Below are 23730 nucleotides of genomic sequence, written 5' to 3'. Positions count from 1 at the left end.
AGCTACATGTAACAGTAATGAAGTACATTTACAGGATTTTATTTTTAAATTTGAGTATATATGTAATGTTGTGATTTTGATCCTTATTACTGTCATCAGTCACAAACACAAAGAACCCTGATTGGGTGACTGATTAATCCTTAATCGACTGCTACTATCTCTTAACGTCTGTGTATTCTTGTCCAGTGTAATTCTCCATGCTGGCATGAATTCTTTTAGAAAGATATTGTGGTAATTTTATATTTTATATCTAAAGATGCAAATGAAAAACATTTGAGTTTAATTGTGTCTTTTTTGTTCTAGGTAACAATAACAGAGCTTCAGGTAAGGTTTGAATTTCATTGGTTCATAGTGCTATCTAGATGTTTAATTGTGCTCCTCAGTGTCTTGTGATTAGAAGTGATGTTTTTAGGATTGCATATATTAACTGATGAAGGGGGGGGGAATGTTTAACAAGAAAAAAATGTACTTGCAATGCAAAAATGTGCAGTGTATGTACAATACTTGATTGATGAATCCCATATGTGACTTTTCTTTCAGATACAGCTAGCACAGAAGACAACTCTTGTCAATGATTCAAAGTTGAAAGAGCAGGAGTTCATAGAGCAGGTAGGGGTCTTGTTTGAATAAGAAGAAATAGTGTTCATAAAGTCATAGAGTTTAAGCCCAGAAGGGACCACCAGATCATTCAGACTGACCTCCTGTACATCACAGCTAGCACCAGCGCCACACATGCACTAAACCCAACAACCCACATTAAACCAAAGTATTATAGCCTGCAGCAGGCTAAACTATTATGTGCCCCAGGCAGACAGTAGTGGGGACTGCGGTGCACCACTGCTTGAGGCCCCTGCAGTGGCAGGGAATTGATTAAATAAGAACTCAGATAAGTCTGGCAAGTGACCCACACACAGTGCATCAGAGAAAGGTGAACCCCGTACCCCTCCAAAGTCACTGCCAATCTGACCTGAGGAAAATTCCTTTCCGACCCCACATATGGTGATCATTTGTACCCTGAGCAAGAACCAGTCAGATAAACATTTGAGAAGGAATGCTTGGAAGAACCTCGGAGTACTTGCCCACCCCATCTAGTGTCCCATCTCAAGCCATGGCAATTTATTCTTTTTTTCCCTCCCACAGTAGAGCTAAATGCTGTTTAACAGCTAGCCTTAAAATGTAATTTTCATAGTTTTGTACTCTTTAACCTCTGAATAGTCCTGTATGGAAACAGTTTTTAGTGTTTTCTTTCTATACAAACAAAGCATCCCACTTACATGGATGGTTGAGATGTTCATGTTGCATATCTGAAAGCCATTTCAGTTATGTTTAATTTTAATTGTTTATATTCATCACTCGTCCTTTTGTGACTGTTTAGATTCATATACTTAAAGATCAGTTGAAAAATTATGAGAAAAACGTGTATGTCACAGCTGTTGGATCACCATACAGAGGTAAGGAAAACTTATTTCCCCACATAGTAAATAAAACAGTCCTTCAAAGGAAATGGTCACACTTCACATAGTTTGAAAATGTTATATTAATCTTTTTGTCTAATGTGACATTCAGTAACTGCATAATGGCTGTGCAAGATCCTGCGAGATTTACTATAGAATCTTGCTCATATTTTGTCCTATTAGAGCTTAATAGAGCTGTCACATGATTCCATGAACATTTTGTGATAGTTATATTTATTGTGTCACCACTATAAGAGCTTTGTAACCTCTCTACCAGAGCTATTGAGAGCTTTATTTCTCTCTACAGTCAGGAATAAACAGAACAAAAAAGCACAGCAATCAGTGAAACACACGAAGTTGAAAGTATGTGATTGTAAATCTATGGTCTGATTATGGGGTGGCATTTTATTATATAGCCTTATACACATGCATGATGCAGTGCAATCAGTAAACCATAGCCGTGCCTCAGGAATCTCGTAGGTTACTTTGGACAGATAAAATACTGAGGTGAACAGGGAAATATCTGTTGTTTTGAATGAATATGGTGCATGTCTTTGTGTTTGTGTTGTTACTTACTTATGATGTTGTTAAAGTAACCAAGCAGGAAAGAGCATCCCAACTAATAAAAGTTGGAGCATCCCAACTAATACTCAGATATAATAGCCAGGTTTATAGTGGTGAAGAGGTGACTGTTTGGCCCCAGCCAGGTGACAGCTGTTTTGCCAAGGCGGGGAAGAGATATCAGAGGGAACACAAAAATGTTAGAGGTCCCTAGGTCTAGAAAAGAGTGAGGATTGGATAGCCACAGACTGCCAGGGAGTGTCAGTGAGGGCTGACACTTGGGCAAGAAAAACACATTGACCGAGAGTCATGGAGATGATAGCAAGCAGACTGGGTTTCCCAAGAGAGAGCTGGGATTAGGCTGGACCTACCTGAACTATGGATAGAGAGGTTAAGTTTAGGTAAGGCCATGTGTTAACCTGTTTTCCTAAATGCTGTGTTCCTTTTGGTAATTAAATGCTACTTTATTTTGAAGACGCTGGTTCTGAGTCACTTTAATTAGCTGCTGTCACAGGTTTCTGGAGAAAAAGGCTTATAGGTGCCAAACACAGTTGGGCCTGTTAGATTAACACAGTTGGTAAAGAGGGGAGCTGCAGCCCAGAGCTCTAGTAATAGAATAGTCATAAAGTGTAGGAAGCCAAGCCTGTCACCTGACGGATGCACTCAAGACTAATAGGGGTCTTAAAAAACTCAGTAACCATGACAAAGAAAAGGTCAGGAGAGTGGGAGCAGACAAATAGGGGGACAGTAACTAAAGGCTAAACAAAAGAAGAAAAGGAGAATTTTTAGAGGGACGACTCTTCCCAAGAAATGAGGGTGGTATGAAAAAGTTCAGTACTTAGCACTTTCTCGAGTGTGTGAGAAGTAATAGTCACATCCTGTTCAGGAATACTAGAGACATAAAAATGGGCAAAATTTAAGCCTTCTAAGGCCAAGTGCTGAAATATAGGTGGTAGGAGATCTGTGTCAAGCCTTGAGAGTAGAGGCAAGAAGTTTGAATTTCTTGCAGAAGGCACGCCAGTAAAAAAGACTTGCAGGGAGTGATATGATCAAAGTCAGGAGAAGAGGAGAACCACCATTAGATAATTTAATATGTTCTATCATTTTCCATAAAATGTTTTCTTTAAAAAACCTTGAAAATAATTCAAAGAATTGTCAAACTCAGCTGTGCTAGCTAAAACTATATTGGTGACATAATGAGAAAAATATACTAAATTTCGTTTCATGTGGATGAGCTAATGAAGCCATGCTACAGCATGGCTCATACATTCTATTATCAAAAAAAGCATCCTTCAGATTAGATTTTAAATAGTTACACTGATTTTGTGGTAATGCGGTGGCCCGTTCCTGTATTAAAATTTAAGAACAAACACAAAGGCTAGAAGTATAAAGTAATAGACTTCAGCATTCTTTTGTCTTAATATGAGTAATGTTTGTTGTGATAAACATCTTGTTCTTCGCATTGGCGGCTTCCTTTTGGATTTGTTTTAAAATTAAAAAAAAACTCCTTACAATTAAATTGGAAGTAATACTAAAAATACACACTTATTTTTTATACATCTGAAGTAATTAGCTTTTTGGAAAGTTGTAAAATATATTTTCACATTTTGGGTAAATGCACAACTCTTTGTGGGTTTCCTGAGAGCTGCTCATTAAACTTGGATATGTAACTAGACAAGAATGATTATTCTTCAAGAATGTAGTTTTTTTCCTTTGTCCTAGATACGGATGATTTCTAGTGGGTACACCTTATGGAAGTTGCTCCTTTCCTTATGGCTCTCTGAAGCTAATTTTTCTGAAATGTCCATTCTGTTGAGCATTTGGGAAAGTGCTGAAAAAAGTTAAGAAACAAGTTGAATAAGAGTGACATTTCCAAAGGAAGACCTTGCTTGTGTCTAGAATTAGGTCTGGTCTAAGCACACCTTTGTTATTACTATATCGGATTAGAAATTGATATAGTTAAAGCAATAAAACATCCAAACCTGGATGCAAGTATGCTGGTGTAAAAGTGCTTATATTGATATATCTTAGACTAATCTTCAGTCTACAATACATTATAGTTTTGTTTTCTAGTCTTTTATCTTTCTTGGTATAGATTTTTGTTATTAAAAGATTTAAGGGAAACGAGTATATCTAGATTTTAAAGATTTACTGATTAGTAGGTGAAGTTTGTAACACAATGTGAACCACAACACGGTGTAAAAAGATAACATACTTTGAACATACTTGATTTTAATGGTGATTATACCAGTATGGCATAACTGGTAATTGTGTTACTGTAATTGAATGGATTTTGCTGTTGTACATTTGGGATTGACTCCAAATGAAGTAATACTTTAAAAATGCTGAGTCAGATTAATTGTCAGATGATGGTGCTTGAAAAGGCACAATCCAGACAATCTGGCACATATCTTTCCTTTCATTATAAGTAACTTGCTCTGTATTTGATTAAAGCCAGGAAACTATTACATTGGAAAAGAAAAGTACTCTAAGTAGAAAACAAATTTTGAGTAGAGAAGGAATATGAAAATACTGCCAATGCATGTAACCACACTGAGATTGAGAACTTCTACCACTAATGCAGCAACTTAAACTTGATTTGGGAAACATCTGAAAGCAAAGTGATTTATAGGTGTAGACAGGAATATTTTATATCTGTAATGACAAGATGAAGATGCTGCCAACATATAAGGTCTGCAGTTGATTCTAAATACAGACCAATAGGATGTGGGTAAAGTGATCTCCCTGAGGCTCCAGTAAAAACCAAAGCCTATAGGTCTGGTGACACTTAAACAGTAGTTGAGCAGTTAGTCACTATACTATTTCTAATCAGGGGAGAAGCTTTCATCTCTTGGATAGAGAATTTTGACAGATCTACAGTGACGGGAAACCACTGAACAGCTGTTTTAAATAAAGACTTCTTTTAAATTTTGATCAGTATTTTGAGTTGCTAAAAATGGTTTCCTTATTCCTTATGGATGGTGAGCATATGGAAAATGAAAGTATTACAGTAATCTTATGAGGAATTCATAGTTGACCATGTGTACACAATTAATAAATTTGGACTAATGAAGTTATCACCTATCTGCCACTCTCCAATGGCTTTTGCCACACCCTTCTTCTGCATCATAACATATGCCATCATCCCCCTCTTTCCCCCACTCCATTTTCCCCTTCCTGGCTACCGTTGCCCCTCTACAGTTCCAACCAGCTCTACCTGCTTCTCTTCCCTTCTCCACCCAATCTTCCCCTCCTCCTTCCATCAGCACAAATGTAGCTCCTACATCTAATTAAAAAAAAAATAAATAAATTAATGGAGATATCTTATCTCCTGGAACTGGAAGGGACCTTGAAAGATCATCGAGTCCAGCCCCCTGCCTTCACTAGCAGGACCAAGTACTGATTATGCCCCAGATCCCCAAGTGGCCCCCTCAAGGATTGAACTCACAAGCCTGGGTTTAGCAGGCTATCCCTCCCCCCCTCACCTCGGATGACATGTGCCTCAGCCCTCCCCTATCCCCACCTCTCCACCTCCCATCACATCTGCCCTCTCTCACCACCATTCCTAATCTCATGCCCATCTCCTTCCCTGCCCCCCAGCACCTTCCCCGCCCCCCAGCACCTTCCCCTTCTTTTGCTGTCTCTGGAACACTTACTCCATATCTAAAAAGCTCTGTGATCCTCTTCATATCTTGCTGCCTCCCACTCCTGGCTCTCACAGATCCCTTCATCTGACACTGCTTCTGCAGCTGGCCTATCTTACAGCGGTACCGCCCTGGATCAGACCATGATTGGGGTTATTGGGCTTTCTTCCATTCTAGCTGCTTCGACCCTCTGCCCGCTTTTCTCTTCCCACTCTTTCAAACATCACTGCATCAGACTCTTCTCTCCTTTCCCACTCCATGTTGCTTTCATCTACCCGACTCCTCCCCATCAGCCTTCCTCTGATTTTGACTTCAAGTTCTCTCTTCCTGTACTCACAGTCTCCAGCGCTCATCCTCTGTGACTTCATCTTTCATGTGGAGGACCCTTCTGACTCTTTAGCTGCACATTTGCTCACGCTCACCTCTTCAGCCTACCTGCAGTCTGGTTCAACTTTTATCATTTACCTAAAGGGCTGTTCAAGAGACTTGGTCTTTACCAAGCACTGCTCTCTCTTTGATATCTGTTGCTGAGTTCTTTCTTACCAAACATCATCTGGTGTCTTTCAGCATCGCTCATCAGCCCCCTTCCTCACACCTTGTCACTTGGCCTTTCTGTGATTTTCAGTTCATCAACACTGATGACTCCTTGTCTGCTCTTAGCCCTCTCCTCCCTTTCTTCCGTTGATATGGTTGTTAATGCTCTCTGTTCTTCATTCTCCTCCACCTTTGAGTCTTTTGCCCCACTCTTTAATCACAAAGTTCACCCTTCCCTGGCTCCCCCTATTCCCCCGACCCCCAACAGCAGTTTCCTTTGCTCCTGTGGTCACGCTGAAGAGCTTCTTTGATGGAAATTCTGTGACCAGGCCGATTTCCTCTGCTACAGATTCATTCTTTCCTCTTTCAATTCTGCCATCTTCCTAGCTAAACAATTCTACTTCTCACAACTTACTTGAATCCCATGTCCTCAGTTCCAGCTGCCTTTTTGACACATTTGACTTGCTCCTCAACCCTTATTTTATCCTGCCTCTACTTCTTTCTCTGCACAAGATCTTGACTGTATCCCACGAAAGCTTATGTTCAAATAAATTTGTTAGTCTCTAAGAAAAAAGAAGAACAGGAGTACTTGTGGCACCTTAGAGACTAACAAATTTATTAGAGCATAAGCTTTCGTGGACTACAGCCCACTTCTTCGGATGCATATAGAATGGAACATATATTGAGGAGATATACCACAAGTACTCCTATTCTATTTGCAGATACAAACTAACCACTGCTACTCTGAAACTCATAACCTGGGCATCCTCTTCACCTTGGGTCTCTAAGTCTTCACATCTATTCTATGTCTAAATCTTGCAGATTCTTTTTTGTATAACATCTCTAAGATATGGCATTTCCAATCCATCCACACAGCTAAAACTGTTATCCAGGCTTTCATTGTTTCATATCTCAATTACTACAACATGCTCTTCTCTGGTCTTCCCAAATGCATTCTTTCCTCCACTCATATCCATTCAGAATGTTGCTGCAAAGATTATTCTCCTAGCCTGTATCTTTGCATCTGTCTATTGGCTCCTCTTTCTCTATTGCATCAAACATAAGGTGCTTGTCTTCATTTTCAAGGCCCTTCACTATATCCACTGTCATTCACTGTTGAGATGTTGGCTCCCATCTCCATCAGTCAATAATATCAGCTTCCATTACCAATTATTAAATTTTCAAATGAGCACCTTCATGCTGTCTTGCGTGCTTCTCGTGCTGGGGAGGTGCTCTCCATAAACATCCACAAAGCAACCTTGTTATCCTCCTTCAGATCCCTCCTTATAACTCTCCTTTGCCATGATGCCTACAAAAAACTTGACAATGGTTAGGCTGCTGGCTTCCAGACACCACAGTCTTTTATCTGTATCCATCTGTTGTCTCTTATCTTATACTTACGTTGTAAGCTCTTTGGAGCAGGGATGATCTTTTTAATTTGTTTGTACAGCACCTAGCACAGTGAGATCCATGATTGGCGCTTGTAGGGAAGGAGATGTAATTGGAAAGAATATTAAAAACTGGAGATATATTCTGTCTGCCTGGGGGGGAAGGGATAGCTCAGTGGTTTGAGCATTGGCCCACTAAACCGAGGGTTGTGAGTTCAATCCTTGAGAGGGCCACTTAGGGATCTGGGGCAAAATCAGTACTTGGTCCTGCTAGTGAAGGCAAGGGGGCTGGACTTGATGACCTTTCAAGGTCTCTTCCCATTCTAGGAGATAGGTTATCTTCATTAATTTATTTATTTAATCACCCCGTCACCTCCACTTCCTCAGCCTGTTTGCTCACCCTTTTAAATTACACAATTTTTCTATATCATCTATATGAAATAAAACTAGGGCTGTCAAGCGATTAAAAAATTAATCACAATTAATCGCACTGTTAAACAATAATAAAATACCATTTATATAAATATTTTTGGATGTTTTCTACATTTTCAGATGTATTGATTTCAATTACAACACAGAATACAAAGTACAGTGCTCATTTATATTATTATTTTTATTAGAAATATTTGCACTGTAAAAAACAAAATACATAATATTTTTCAATTCACCTAATACAAGTACTGTAGTGCAATCTCTTTATCATGAAAGTTGAACTTACAAATGTAGAATTATGTACAAAAAAAAAATTGCCCTCAAAAATAGAACAATGTAAAACTTTAGATCCTACTCAGTCCTACTTCTTGTTCAGCCAATTGCTCAGACAAACAAGTTGGTTTATATTTGCAGGAGATAATGCTGCCCACTTCTTGTTTGCAGTGTCACCTGAAAGTGAGAGAGGCATTCACATGGCACTGTTGTAGCGGGCATTGCAAGATATTTAAGTGCCAGATGCGCTAAAATTAATATGTCCCTTCATGCTTCATACAATTCTTCCCCAAGGAGTTCAGTCACAAATTTAATTAACACATTATTTTTTTAATGAGCTTCATCAGCATGGAAGTATGTCCTCTGGAATGGTGGCTGAAACATGAAGGGGCATACGAATGTTTAGCATATCTGGCACGTAAACACCTTGCAGTGCCGGTTACAAAAGTCCCATGCAAGCTCCTATTCTCACTTTCTGGTGACATTGTAAATAAGAAGTGGGTAGTATGATCTCCCGTAAATGTAAACAAACTTGTTTGTCTTAGCGATTGGCTGAACAAGAAGTAAGACTGAGTGGATTTGTAGGCTCTAAAGTTTTGCATTGTTTTATTTTTGAGTGCAGTTATGTAAGGAAAAAAAATCTACATTTGTAAGTTGCATTTACACGATAAAGAGATTGCACTACAGTACTTATATGAGGTGAACTGAAAAGTACTATTTCTTTTATCATTTGTACAGTGCAAATATTTGTAATAAAAATATAAAGTGAGCACTGTACACTTTGTATTCTGTGTTGTAATTGAAATCAATATATTTGAAAATGTAGAAAAACATTCAAACATATGTAATAAATTTCAATTGGTATTCTATTGTTTAACATTGTGATTAAAACTGCAATTGATTGCGATTAATTTTTTAATTTGTGATTAATTTTTTTGAGTTAATTGCGTGAGTTAACTGCGATTAATTGACAGCCCTAAATAAAATCTTTGCATATAGAGGTCTGATCTTGTGAGGTACTGACTAACCCAACTCCCAGTAAGATCAGAACTACAAAAGCTTGTTTGAGGCCTTTAAGATTAAGAATCCTAGTTAGACTAATTTATTCAGATTTTTAAGTAAGCAACTAAACTGGTATAGTTTCTTGATTCAGATGAGCTGACACAAGCTTCTGAATTTAATTGGAAGGGAGGAAGGTAGCAGCAGCAATCAAGCAAATTCTGTTTTAAATGTATCTATTGCTGTATGTTGGTGTAGAAAAAAGATCAAGGAATGTATTCAAAAAACAACTTGAGAAGTGAATATCTTCTATATAGATGTTCTGGAATATTGTACATTCAGTTACAATTAAATTTTAGGCATTTGACACAATTGTTCAGTTTAATAAAATGTTTCTCTACTTGACTATATTTTATTCCAGTCATTTTCTAAGCAAGAATAATTTTGGATTATATGAGTGACTGTCAGTATAAATATAGTCTTATTTTTGTTTACACAGATGGGAATCTCTGCCATGCTGATGTCTCTCTCTTTGGAGAGCCTACTGAGTTTGAATACTTGCGGAAGGTGCTGTTTGAATATATGATGGGCCGAGAGACAAAGGTATGGAATGCTATATGCTGTGATTTGACATGTGGTTTGGATTAGAATTGAATTTCTCACTCTTGCTGTGTAGGATTTGAGCACTATGTATTTACTATTGATGGAATGCTGTGACGGTAGCTGATAGTGTGTAAAGAACTGGGGTTTCAGTCCTGTTCAGAGTTTGAATGATAGATCTTTGTCTTTTTTTTTTCTTCTCGTGAACCTATGACATTGTTTTGACATCAAATTCCAGCAATAACAATTGTATTGAACTATATCTTGTGACTAGTTTTGAAGGTTCAGAAACATCTTCCCCAAAACCCCAAGTATCCTATTTCACTAGGGCATGTATCTTTTCTGGGTGGTGTTTTTATTTTTTTGATGTATTTTGAGTAATAGAAGAGAATGACTGAAAGCCAACTTTGTCAGTGTAGAATGTCAGCTAGTGAAATCCTTTTTCAGTTGGAATTCTAAATAACTAGTATGAATAGCTATATGTAGAAATTGGTCTGGTTTGAAAGAGATATTGTCATAATGAGGTTTATCATCTAAGCAAGATGTTTGTGTTATTTAGATGAAAATCTTTCCTTCTTAGGGCAAAATACACCTATCTATAATACTTCCACTCTTCCAGTTACATCTTTCAAATGGGGCTAATGTTAAGCACTACAGCTCTCAGTATTTCATTAGAATTCTAAATGAATCATATTTGTTCTAAAGTTTATTGTTGGATGTAATGGGCATGGTTGTGACATGTAACAAACAAGCACAGCGTAGCTTTGAGACAGCACCAGACAAAAATCCTGCAATTTGAGTAACATGCCTGCATTCAATGAAGTCTAATTTGAAACATCTCTAGACTAATTTTAATGTTAAACTATATTTAGTAAGGCTCCAGTTCTGTGTTACTGATTAAAACTGTTTCTTGTTAAGTGTCCAAAATATCACTATACTTAAATTGGGACTTTGAAATTGCAAATCTGAGTAGTTTGGTAGTAGTAACACATTAAAGCTGGGGTTCTCAAACTGGGGAGTGTCAAGGCTATTACATGGGGGGTCGTGAGCTGTCAGCCTCCACCCCAAATTCCACTTTGTCTCCAGAATTTATAATGGTGTTAAATATATAAAAAGATGTTTTTAATTTGTAAGGGGGGTCACACTCAAAGGCTTGCTATGTGAAAGGGGTCACGTACGAAAGTTTGAGAACCACTGCATTAAAGCTAAGCTTAGTTTCAGCAATCTTTCTAGGAAGAAAAGAAGCCACAGAAGTTTTGGGTGTAAAAGTGAATAACCATATATATTACTTGTGATCTGAAGTCAGAACAACATTCTCATGTGACATGCAATCTGCATTACTGTATAGACATTAAAGTAGATTGACTTTAAGGGTCTGGCTTCCATCCAGGGTGCAAGTTGCTTAATTTAAAAAAAAAAACAAAACAAAAAAAAAACACTTCTGAAAGTTGCATCCTCTCTCAACCAAAGACAGAGTTAGAAGCCAATCTTAGAGGTGGTTTTCTAAGATTGTATACATATCCAAATGAAAATTAAATTGCACTGAAGACAGATGTCTAGCTCTTAAACTTGCTTAAAAAGGTATTTTTATTTTAATGGAGAGAGGCATTTTATTCAATGCAAATAAATGAATGAAGAGAGACATTTTCAAAGGTTTTAAAAATTTGGTAGCTACTTTTAGATTTGATAGGTGATGGGAAATTGTAGAGTCCTTTTAATGCAACTTTTTGCAAGTGTCTGATTGTGCTCTTTCTTTAGTATTCATAGTTATTTGGTTGTCTGTTAGCACCAAAGAATCAAGGTAGCAGGACTAACAGAACATAAACAAAATTTAAAGAAGTGATAAATTTCTGAGACAGCCCATGCTTTCCTCATTAACAATTCAGATCACAGTAGTAATGGGGTTGATTTATTTTATGCGTTTGAAAGCTAACCATGAATATTAGACTGTTAAGGTAAAAATCAAATGAAACCTGACATTCTCATTAAACATAGCAACGTTCTAGTTGTCTCCTCCTTGTGCTTCAGAAAGTACATGTAGTTTGCAAGGATATCTCATCTACTCAGTTTGCGTCAGTCATGAACTCGATGCTGATAAAAATCTCTCGCCCACTCCTGCGTGGCTTCCCTCCATCTAAACCCATGTCTCAGCCTGGTTTCTTTGACCGCTGCTTCTGGATGGCTTGCAGGCAATTTAACATGGCCAAGCATTTAATTTTTCTTTCCCTCCAAAATCCACTCCTCACTTTTTTCTGTTACCATTGATAACATCACATCCTCCCTGTCACCCAGGCTTGCAACCCAGGCATCATCTTTGACTGATCTGCTCTTCATATCAGGCAGTATCCAATTCCTACCTCCCTTTCATCTGCAACATTTCTAAGATCTAATCTTTTATATGTATCCAGACAGTAAAATGTCATCCAGGCCCTAGACATCCCCTATCTTATTTATTGCAACCTCATCTTCCTCTGATGTATTTGTCACCTCCATCATTTCCCCACCCCCCAAATATAATACAGCAGCTAGGATCTTCTTGGCCTATTGATATGATCATGCTCACCCCTAATTTGAATTTATGCATTGCTCCACATTCAAATTGTGCTTACTTTCATAGCGCTACATAACACCCCCTGCCTACTTAATTAGCCTAGTCTTTTACCACATTGCATCCTACTACCACTTTGCTAATGCTACCCAGTGTCCAAATTGCTCACCTTGCTCATAAACACCTATGCACCTTTTGCATATCATGCCTTTATGTGGAATGCCTTCTACTAAGTAGTTCGCCAAGCCACTAGTCAAATCCCACCTTGTGAACACCAACATAGAAATGGATCTTAAGTGAATTATCTAAGACATTTTATTTCATATAAATAAATGTATATATCATATGTATACTTAATAATGTATATTTCATATTTATAAGTACTGTATATACTCGTTCATAAGCCGAATTTTTTTAGTAAAAGAGGGAAGCACCAGAGAAGGGGGTCGGCTTATGAATAGGTATAGAGAGGGAGAGGTGGGACACAGCCCCTCCCCGCAACAGTGGGAGAAAGGAAAGGTAGCACAGCCGGCAGAGCCAGAAGGGAAGAGGGGGGGCCACAGTCTCTCCGTTTCTGGCCACGCTGCTCTCCCCCCGCCTCCGAAGCAGCTGTAGCTCCAGGGCTGGCAGGCTGCAGCCGTGCTGCTTGGCCCTGCCCCCCAGAGCAGGCTGTGGCCATGCTGCCCAGTCTGCTGGAGCACACTGTTGCCGTGCCGCCCGGCCTAGCCCACTGGAATGAGCTGCGGCCGCGCTATCTGGTTTGGCCTGCCGGAGCAGGCTGCAGCCGCACTGCCCAGCCTGCTGGAGCAGCTCCAGCCAGGCCAGAGACATCCTCTCCTGGCTCTCCCCACATAAGGTGGGAAGGGATGGGATGGGGAGAGTGTGGGGGTCCCAGGCTAGGGGTGGGGTCGTGTGGGGGGTGGTCACAGGAGTTATTCCTCTGACTCCCAGCTTCTCCCCACAAAAAAATTTTCCTACCAGTTACTGTCCTGACCCGCGCCTGCAGACGTTCCAGGTAAACAAACCATCTCGGCCCACCAGCGGCTTATCCTGATGGCCCGGGAGCCAAAGTTTGCTGACCCCTGAATTATAGGGCAGGGTTATGAATGGGTTATAAAAATTTTCTATTTTTACTTATCCATCTTGGGGGTCAGCTTATAAACGAATGGGCTTGTACGGCACTTGTTCAAAACTACAAAAATAAATTGTTCAGTCACACTACACACACCTTTGAGTAACCAATGTAATTTAACTGTCTTCCTACCCTACTTAATCTGGTGCCTCTTTACTGTGTCGTGAAATTACAGTGTACGTTTTTCTGGGAACACACCTTGTTAAGTTTATTTGTACTCTGAGATGCATAGCACACTCTATGGTGCAGTAAAATAATGTTCTTAACCATCATGTGAATAACTGAATTAACCAAAAAGAACAAGGAGTACTTGTGGCACCTTAGAGACTAACAAATTTATTTGAGCATAAGCTTTCGTGGGCTAAAACCCGATGAAGTGGGTTTTAGCCCACGAAACTTATGCCCAAATAAATTTGTTAGTTTCTAAGGTGCCACAAGGGCTCCTCATTCTTTTTGCTGAATTAACCAAGTATACTTATACTGCATCTTTAGGACATTGTGTTGACATTTTGTTTGTCAAGCACGGTAAAAACCCAGTTCTTACAGAAATCTAGAGCAGTGGTTTTAAAACTTTTTTTTTCTGGTGACCCAGTTGAAGAAAATGGTTGACGCCCACGACCCAACAGAGCTGGGGATAAGAGGTTTGGGTTGTGGGAGGGGCTCTGGGCAGGGGCATAGGGTTGGGCTGCGGGGGTGAGGGCTGTGGGGTGAGGCCAGGAATGAGGGGTTCAGGGTATGGGAGGAGGCTCTGGGGTGGGGGGTGCAGGCTCTGGGGTGGGGCCAGGGATGAGGAGTTTGGGGTGCCGGAGGGTGCTCCGGGCAGGGGATTGGGGTGTGGGCTTACCTCCGGTGGCTCCCCGTCAGCAGCACAGCCGGGGTGCAGAGGCAGGCTTCCCGCCTGTCCTGGCACCACGGACTGCGCTGCTCCCTGGAAGCAGGGCCGGCTCCAGGCACCAGCTTAACAAGCAGCTGCTTGGGGCAACCACTTCGGAGAGGGGTGGCACGTCCAGCTGTTGGGCGGCAATTCGGCGGACGGTCCCTCACTCCTGCTCGGAGCGAAGGACCTCCCGCCGAATTGCCGCCACAGATCGCGATCGGCTTTTTTTTTTTTTTTTTTTTTTTTTTTTTTTGGCTGCTTGGGGCGGCCAAAACCCTGTAGCCGGCCCTCCCTGGAAGCAGCCAGCAGCAGATCCAGCTCCTACACGGAGGCACGCAAGCGGCTGTGCACGGCTCTTGCCCGCAGACACCAGTCACCCCCACCCACAGCTCGCGTTGGCTGGGAACTGGCGAATGGGAGTGCGGAGCCAGTGCTCGGGGCAGCGCACGGAGCCCCGTGCCCTCCCCTCTCCTAGGAACCAGACCTGCTGATGGCCACTTCCGGGATGCAGCGCGGTGTCAGAACAGGTAGGGACTAACTTGCCTTAGCTGGGCAGCACCGCCAATGCTGACCAGAGCCGCCGCGACCCAGTGCCTTACATTCCACGACCAAGTACTGAGTCGTGACCCACAGTTTGAAAACCACTGATCTAGGGCATTGCTTTTACAGATGCTGAGACTCTCAATTCCATTATACAATTTGGAGTCTGTTCTAGAGTCAAATTGCCAATCTGTGTGTTGTTTGTCTGCCTCTGATGTGTGCAGTTCATGTGTTGGTTACATAGGCAGCTTTGCAAATATTGAAATGGAAGGGTGGTCTGTCATAATAATTCCAGATTTTGTTGATTTCCAGCCTATATTTCTGAATTAGTTAAATGTATGCAGAGATCTCAGGGACCCTAGACACATTTTTCGCTGTTACTGGCTTATACGCTTAAGCATGGGAGGTGGATAGCCTTGGCAATCATACTGAATCATGTAGTAACAAATAGTGAATTGTGTGACAGCATGGGACAGTTATATGCAGCTTTGCGGTGAAATTTGTGGGTTCTGCTTGTGAGCAGCAATATTGTTCAAATTATAGAGTGCCTTGATATCTTTAAGAAATATCTATACTCCTTGAAAGAATTGGCAGTAAGTAGGAATGTAAACGATCAGCTCTTTTATTAGAACTTATTACTATGTATGTGAGTATATGAAAGGTAGGGATTATTATTATGCTTCACCTGGATTTTTCTAGAAAAATATAATCAAGATAATAAAGGCATAATCAGGTAAACACTTTGTAAAGCATATAGTCTTAAATTCCAAAATGCTTGTAAGTTTCATTCACGATGTTTGCAATCATTTGGACCTGAAATAATTTTATTTCTAAATCTCCCTTGTGACTGCAAGAACTTGAAGAATTTCAAGGCAATGCTAGTGATAAATTACAAAACATACATTTTCAAGAAAGAAGGTTTTAAGAATGTTTGTTTGAGTTGGCACATACTACATGAAAATACATATATGGATTTGCAATGCATGTATATTTTTTTAACTTATTTGTGCATACCATTGTGTCCTGTTGAAATTAATAGTGAGGGCTTCAGAGGTAGCTATCCTGTGAGTGTGGGTGTACATTCCGAGTTCATTGCTTTGTGATCTTTCAGTCCTAAGTGGAGAATGAGGGGTTTGACAAGAGAAATTAGCTGGTGGGAAACAATAGCAGTAGATGGGCAGCAATCTTGTCACCACTGCATTGTGTAAGAGCTGCAAGTATGACTCTTATAGCACATTCTGTTAGAGCTGTACCTACAGCTGTTGCAGCATGTGGGAAAGCACCTGAGATTTCCTGTGCAATCACCTGACCACCTATATTCATCCATGTTACTGCACCTTCTTCCCCCTTACCTTCTATTGTTGCTGACCAAAATGAAAATGGAAGCGTTGGTCCTATTTCAGGTGGGAGCATGTTGGTGGCTAAAACATTCAAATGAGAGTTGTAATCCTGCCTCTGCCACCTAATGTGTAACTATTGATATGACCTTTTCTGTTTTGTTTTCCACATACAAAATAGAGGTAATTCTTATACCTACCTCATACAGATATTGTTATAGGTTAAATTAACAATAATAATAATGCTTTCTACTTACGACTCCTTTCATAAGAGGATGTCAGAGAACTTTGCTGTATCAGTGCAGCATACTACACACCTGCCAATAATGTTTCCACAAATGAAGTTCTGCTGTTAATCTTGGAACCTGCTAGTGCAGTAGCTTATTTGTCTGGATTTGTTTTACAAGATGTCAGGCTGATGTGAATGCAGTTGAGCTGTAGAGCATTATTTCATGTGACTAAAAAAATGTATCTTGTAGTGACATACAGATTAGATAGTTTATAGGAAGAAATCTCAGGAAGGGTTGAATCTTTTGCAACAGTAGTCAGTAGCGCCATTTTATGAAAGAGGTTAATGTGTTTGAGCTTTGTGCTAACTATAGAGCTTATATTGCAGTTTGTGATAATATAAACTGAAGAATCTTCCATAAAATTCACATAATATGCCATCTGTCAAGCAAATGAGATGTGAAACTAATGTGCATGTCTGACTTTTTTTGCAATAGCTTCCATTGACATTACTAAAAACATACAGAACTTTGATAAATGAATACATTTGTAACTGTTAAACAGCAGTTTAATCTTTTCTTATGCATGTTAAGTTACTTACAGACCATTAACTTTTTTTCTTTAGACAATGGCAAAGGTTATAACCACAGTGCTGAAGTTCCCAGCCGACCAAACGCAGAAGATCTTAGAACGAGAAGACGCTCGACCATTGGTAAGCCTTATAAGTAGACTGGATATATGAACATGGGCTGCTAGACATAGGTGGGTGAAACTTGGTTGTTTAACGTCCCTCCCTTCCTCAGGAGAATTTCCCATTGTAGAAGTAGGCTTGAATTTATGACAAAAGAAAAAAGTAAGGGCTTTGTCTCCACTAATATGTCCCGCCATTGGTCTAGTACTGGAGCAGTTCCACTGGTGGTATTGACAATGGGAGCACTGTAGCCAATGTGCAGGCATTTTTGCCACTGTGCCATCTATCCTTACTAAAAGCAAAAATGGTAACAACTCCTGTGCCTGCTTGGCTTTGCTTAGTGTGTGCAATAGCAGTTCTGCTGATAGAGCTTTCCCCTAGAACAACAGAGGGGAAGAGTGCTGAATATAGCCAGTATAGCTGCATCCTTGATGTAGAGTAGAATGCCTTTTTTAAATTGACAACAAATATTGAAAGCCTGCTCTGCTCTCCCAATATTGGATATGTCATGTGAGCATAGAGAAGTCTAGATTTTGGGAGGGACAGAAAGGAACTCATATTATACTAGTGTCTTTAATAGTTCCTCAGGGCTAGATTTTCAGTTATTTAAGGAATTGAGGGGTGCTTTGCTTTACAAAAAGATTTCCAAGTAGATGAAATGCAAGACCAGGAGCAGAGTACTTTATGCTCTGAGGGAAGCAAGATACAGTGCTAATCAGAAAAAGCACTCTTTGCACGATCATTATTTTATAAGTGTAAAAGGCATTTTATTAATTGAATGGCGGTGAAACACAATATCTGAACTCAGTAGGATTATTCATGTTTTTGTGGGCCAGTAAAATAAATAGTTAAGAGTTTATTGTAGCTTGTACTTCCCCTATTGGTCTTGTTTCTTCTCTCCTTCCCTCCCTACTGGTCTTGGCTATCTCTGATCATTTTAGAGGCAGATAAGATTATTATTTTAGGTAGTTGTTTGTTTCACTTTACGAAACCACACAAACAACATTGATCTCTTTGAAGCAAACTTTAAAAAAATCTTCAGTTACTGTTAACATAGAGTTGAACACAACAAGCAAAATTATAGATTTTTGTTATAAGGGGTGTTGAAAGTATTTTGTTTGAAGGAAACTATACTGTAAAAGCAACATTGGTATTGATAAGTATTCTATTCCAGTCCAGGCTCTTGGCCAGTCCATCCCAATCTCCAAATATTTATTTAAACTCGTAAAACAAAAAGAGTGTAACTTCCTGTCCCAGCTAAGCAGTCCTTGCACTGAAAGTATCTGCACTCTGTTCTCTGAAATGATTAGCAACATGCTTGTCTTCAAAGGTAATTTAATCAGATATTAAAAGAAATAACCATACCTTTTTAACCACCTCCCAAACCTTCAAAATTAAACATTTCTAACCAGTTTGTTGTTCTTTTTATTAGCTTATTACTCTGCCTGGAGTAGCACCTATTTAGATGTTTACTAAACTTTTTGATGTACTTGTGTGTAAGAGATTTAGGCTGCTGGGATTAGACTAAACTATCCAAGCATATTATATTAATAATCAGTTGATGTAGGGCTTCTCCCTATTTCATAATAGACTGGTGGTGGTATTTGAAAAACATTTATTAAATACTTACATTTCCTTTCTAGTGGTGTAAATTGTCTAAATTAAAGCATAAATTTATATTTTTTTTTTTAAACAAGTCAGGAATGCGTTGATTAGTCTGATAAGGAACAATCTGATATTCCTATTAACTTTTGCCTGAAATATTTACAGATTATAAAAGTATAAATTGTCAACTTGTTTTGCTACTGAAATAAAACACATTTACATTGTAGTAAATTAAGGATACTTGTCAGTTTTATTTACCATTTTAGTGCCCAATCTTTCCCTTACCTATACAATGGGCATATATCTGAGAGTTTCTCTTGAAAGTTTAAAAACAAATCACAGATAAATTGACTTGGGATATTGACCTTGGTATATTAGTATTTACTTCAGAGTGTTGTTTCTGTCTAATCCTCTCAGCCTCATATATAAGCACACGATGTCCACTGAGCTCAAATTTGTGCTATTAATAAAATATTCCAATAAGGTGTTTTCTTTCTGGCTTTGTAGTTTACCTCACCTCGCAGTGGTATCTTCTGAATATTCCATCAGTCTGTGCTTAGTTAGCATGTGGGTGAGTGAAGCCTAATATGTGTATTGTGTTTTATTTGAAGGTCAAATCTATAGCATGCACTTCATTATCCTTCTGCTAGATTTTTCTTTCTCTCCTCCCTGGTTTTGTTCATAATTACTGAATGCTCTTTGCAAGACAAGCTTGTAATATACCCCTAAACTAACTGTTTATCTTTATTTTGCTTTACAAAGCTAAGTTTGTAAGAAGTAAGCCTCAGTTTCAAGATTAATTTATTTTCTGATCTGAGGACAGTTTGCATCTTTTCAAATACTGATTCAGAGCTGTACAAACCTCAGATATGTCAAAAGGGAGTAGAAAAAGATTCTTAATCAAATAGCCTGTAATACAAAATATATTTAACTTGGCTTTATTCTATTTGTGCTTCTTATTTGAATAAGCAAATAGGTAAGTCAAATTACTGGAATATGCTCACTTACTTTCATGCTTAAAATGGATCCTAATGCCATATAAAAATCAAAAGGGATCATAATTTAATAAAATACTTAAAATGAAATATTGCATACATGGGCCCTGATCCAGTAAGGCACTTATGCAAGTGCTTAACTTCAAGTTGGCTTCAAATTAGACTTCAAACCTACTTAAAGTTCAGCACATGCTTTAATATTTTGCTGGTTCAGAGTCATGGGTTGGTAGTAACAAGATGACAAAGCAGAGATGGGGAGGAAAGACCTTTTTGATTGGAGACATCACAATATTTGTTATTACACAATTTGTTACAAATTAGTTTGGCTTCATTAATGAACCTGTGCACAAATAACTCTAGTGTTAGAGACCAAGTGGCTGGGTTGGCTTACAATGAAAAGGCTGTATCAGACCACTCAAGGTAAAAATTAAAACAATAATGATCCACAGTAATAGGACATGGAAGTAAATAGTCACAACATTCTACATAATCTAATGTGATTAGCATTCTGATTGAAAATGAATAATATTTCAAAACAAATTCTGTGGGACATGTTGAGCTTGCCTTAATTTTTTTTCTCCCTTAAAACTAAAACCAGACAAAACTTGGATGCAAAATATATCTGATAAAGAGGGAAATCTGTTCCTCTCTACCAGTCCTTAAAGTTTCTACTCTTATCCTTATTTCATACTCTCTTAAATGTTGCATTCTAAGCCCAATATCTGGAATGTCTGTCTGTCCTCTGGTCCTTACTTTTCTGGGATATTGGCGTCAACAGACTTTTCCTTTGCCATGGCTGAAAATGGTTGAAGGGTCAGTATCGACAAGGTGAAACTACTTTCAACACCATTATAGAAAGTATGATTGAGATGTAATCCCTGTTACTCTTTCTGTGCCCTATTGAAAAAAGGTTTTGTCCTTTCTATCAGTAAAACAGTTTTCAGCATCATTTAGGAGGCGCAAAGAAGGGGCTTGATGCTGACCATGGTGTCAGCAACAGGTCATTTTACTAACGTAAATGAGGCCTGTGCATGTAAATCTTGTATAATCTAGTAAAATCTCATTGCAAGAGTAAATTGTGCTGTCCTAGTTTTGCAAAGCTTTAGTGGATTATGGCAGTTTATTGACCTCAAATATGACATTCTTGCCTCTAAGCAACTTATGATCAAGCTGATGCTGACTGCATTGCAAATGTGAGGTATTCACTTCTTGATTAGGTACAAGGGATTTATGTCTATGATTGGCCAAGGCAGGAATTGTTTTGAGTTGGGGTATTACTTTCCTGTCATTTTAACTAGAGGCCTTGATAGGAAAGAAGGGGGAATAACATTTTGTCTCATTCTAAAATTCAGTTTTGTATTTTACTTAACTAGGCATGATGCTCAGATGCAGTATGTAGTTTCCAGTGAGATCTTACTCTTTTACTCAGCTTCAGTTGTGTTGTCTGAAAAATATAGAAATTGAATTACTTGCCCAAGATCACAGAATAAGTCAAGTCATTCAGCCTGACCTCAAATCCAAGTTCTTTCTGTCTCCTATTGCTTTTCTCCAGCAATCAGATTCAATTGCTCTCCTGATTGATTTATTTAAATACTAAAAGTGCTTGTAATTTTCTCTTCACAATGTAACATTCATTTACTGGCCTTTTTTTTTTTTTTCTTCCCTAGTCATGGCTACGACCATCTTGAAGAAATTGTGATAGTAAGGTCTTATGACAATGCTGCTTAGAAATACTTTCATATCTCTGTTCTCCGTTGAGAATGGACAAGAGGAAAAACTATTATTCAGGGTCCCAGATGGAGCAGCAGGACAGAAAAAATCAACACACACTTTGGACCGTGAATATAGTTAAAACTGCCTTGAGAAGAGATGCTAATCAGTGGTTATCTGGTGAGGAGTCTTTTTTCTCCTCATATTGAATACTGTCATCTATTTTATGTTAAAGGTTATTTTTTTAAAGGGGAGAAAAAAGACTGTAACCTAGAAAGACTTCGCCCCACTCTTGTATCTCAGTACAGGTTTCACTGGGTGTTTTTAAGAGTTGAACTTAACGGTTTGTATCTTCTATTTATTTTTGATTTCTTGACTGAATGAATTGTGCAATACATTTTTGGGTGGGTAGCAGTTAGTGGGTGATTCCTGGTGAATTAGGCAATTTGTTTGAATATTTTCTTCCAATTTGATCTTTTGATTGTTTGCTAAAGGCTATTTCTTTAAGCTTTTGCTTACAATAAATCCAAATTTTAGTACCTCATTTATTTACTCTTAGCTTTTGTACTTATATTTTCTGGAGAAGAAATACACTACTGTAAATTGTAAATAATTAATACATAACTGTATCATATGCTGATCTGTGACTGGCAATGCTAATCTGGCAGGAGCTGAGATGAAATAAAGTTTTATTTACTATACAGTTTTGGAATTGTGTGTTTTTTTTATATTATACATATTTTTATGAGGAGGAGCCACTTCGTACTTGACCACCGAAAAGACCATAAGGCAACGTTTGCTTGGAATGTTTACAATCTAAGGCCATGATCCTGCGAAGACTCATTTAACTTCAGGCATGTAAGTAGTTAATGGGGCCACTCCAATGCATAAATCTTTGGAGGATCATAGCCTCAATGACAGACATAGAAAACATGATGAACTGGAAAGCGAGGGAGTCACTTGGTATATTTTGTTATACCAATATGGTTATTGGAATTCAAAAAGGGTCTTGATCCTCTAAACCCACATCCAAGTATCCCCATATGGGTAAAGATCAATTGTCCTCTATTTATAGGGGTATCAGGCACAGTACTGTAGATCCGGATGAAGGTGAACCCCCAGTTCCCCATCCCAAGTGTTTATAGTTGTGGGAATAATTCTCATCTGTACTGTGCCAATTAGTTTCTCTCTGCCAGGATTACCTCTAACATTCCATGCATGTAGGTAACTTCAGATTTTTATTTGTTTTTTAGCTCACCATCATTATAAGATACATACCATTTTACTTGCTAGAGCAGTATTTGCACCATGGCCCAAGATGGGACACTCCTCAGTCCTGTACCAACAGTGGGTAAGAGCTGATTGCTTGTAATGCATCAAGACTACAAAAAAAGAGATTTAAACCATACTTGACAGCTGCCATATAGAATGCCAGCAATACAAGATGCACGTTGGAAGCCCTGTTAGACTGACATATTAGACTTTATATAAGGAAAAGTTATTTTCTAAAAACTTCGTTTTTTACTTTCACTTCAAGGCTTGTATAGCTGGACACACAGTAATTAAAGAATTCTGATTTTACACGTAGAGTAAACCAATAATTTTGTATACTGCCTAAAACATTTCTAAAATATTTCTGTAAAACACATCATACAGCACCTACCACTGTGGGTCCTGGTCCATGGCTGGGGCTCCTTGGCACTATCATAATAGAAATAACATACAGAATAAATGATGGGGTAGAAGGAGGATTTTAATGGCATCAGTTTGGGGTGGTCTCGTAGCTTCATTGTTCATGAGTCATGCGGAAAATGTGTAATTCTCACGCACATGGTGGGACTCAGTGCATGCTTTCCAACATAAACAACATAGTGCAGTAGTTTAGGAGAGAAAATAAAAAGTGGCTTTTTTCACCTTGGGGGCATTTTTGTAGGGCAGAATGTAATTACCCACAGTTGGAATTAAGCCAAAATCCTTTGAATATTAAATCTGTGGGAAAATACTATGAGATCTTTAATGACCTCAAGTTGTCAGAGGACCTGTTTTAATCTCATCTGAGAGTCTGACTTTAGAAACATAGATGCATACCCTACCTATGAAATAAAAACCTAGAATACACAGGCACATTTCTATATTACAAACAAATGAAGGGGAGAGAAGATCAGTCCCTCATTGGTTTGGT

The 23730-nt window shown here is 38.8% G+C and overlaps 1 protein-coding gene across 6 annotated transcripts in view; it reads left to right on the top strand.

The window, feature by feature from the left end:
• GOLGA4 (golgin A4) overlaps positions 1–22249 on the top strand; it is a 116614-nt gene extending 94365 nt beyond the window's left edge. For 5 of the 6 annotated variants that reach the window (XM_054019383.1, XM_054019385.1, XM_054019386.1 and 2 more), the window contains 7 exons: positions 304–324; positions 541–609; positions 1376–1451; positions 9785–9888; positions 17173–17259; positions 19351–19414; positions 21506–22249. In XM_054019383.1, the coding sequence (XP_053875358.1) occupies positions 304–324; positions 541–609; positions 1376–1451; positions 9785–9888; positions 17173–17259; positions 19351–19380 (387 nt within the window). In that variant the 3' untranslated portion in view covers positions 19381–19414; positions 21506–22249. The remainder of the gene's footprint in view (positions 1–303; positions 325–540; positions 610–1375; positions 1452–9784; positions 9889–17172; positions 17260–19350; positions 19415–21505) is intronic. The other variant, XM_054019384.1, reaches the window with a different exon arrangement.
• The last annotated feature ends 1481 nt before the right edge of the window (positions 22250–23730 follow it).

Source organism: Malaclemys terrapin, chromosome 2, assembly GCF_027887155.1.
Source record: "Malaclemys terrapin pileata isolate rMalTer1 chromosome 2, rMalTer1.hap1, whole genome shotgun sequence".
Taxonomy (NCBI): Eukaryota; Metazoa; Chordata; order Testudines; family Emydidae; genus Malaclemys; species Malaclemys terrapin.
This window is presented reverse-complemented; position numbering and strand designations above follow the sequence as displayed.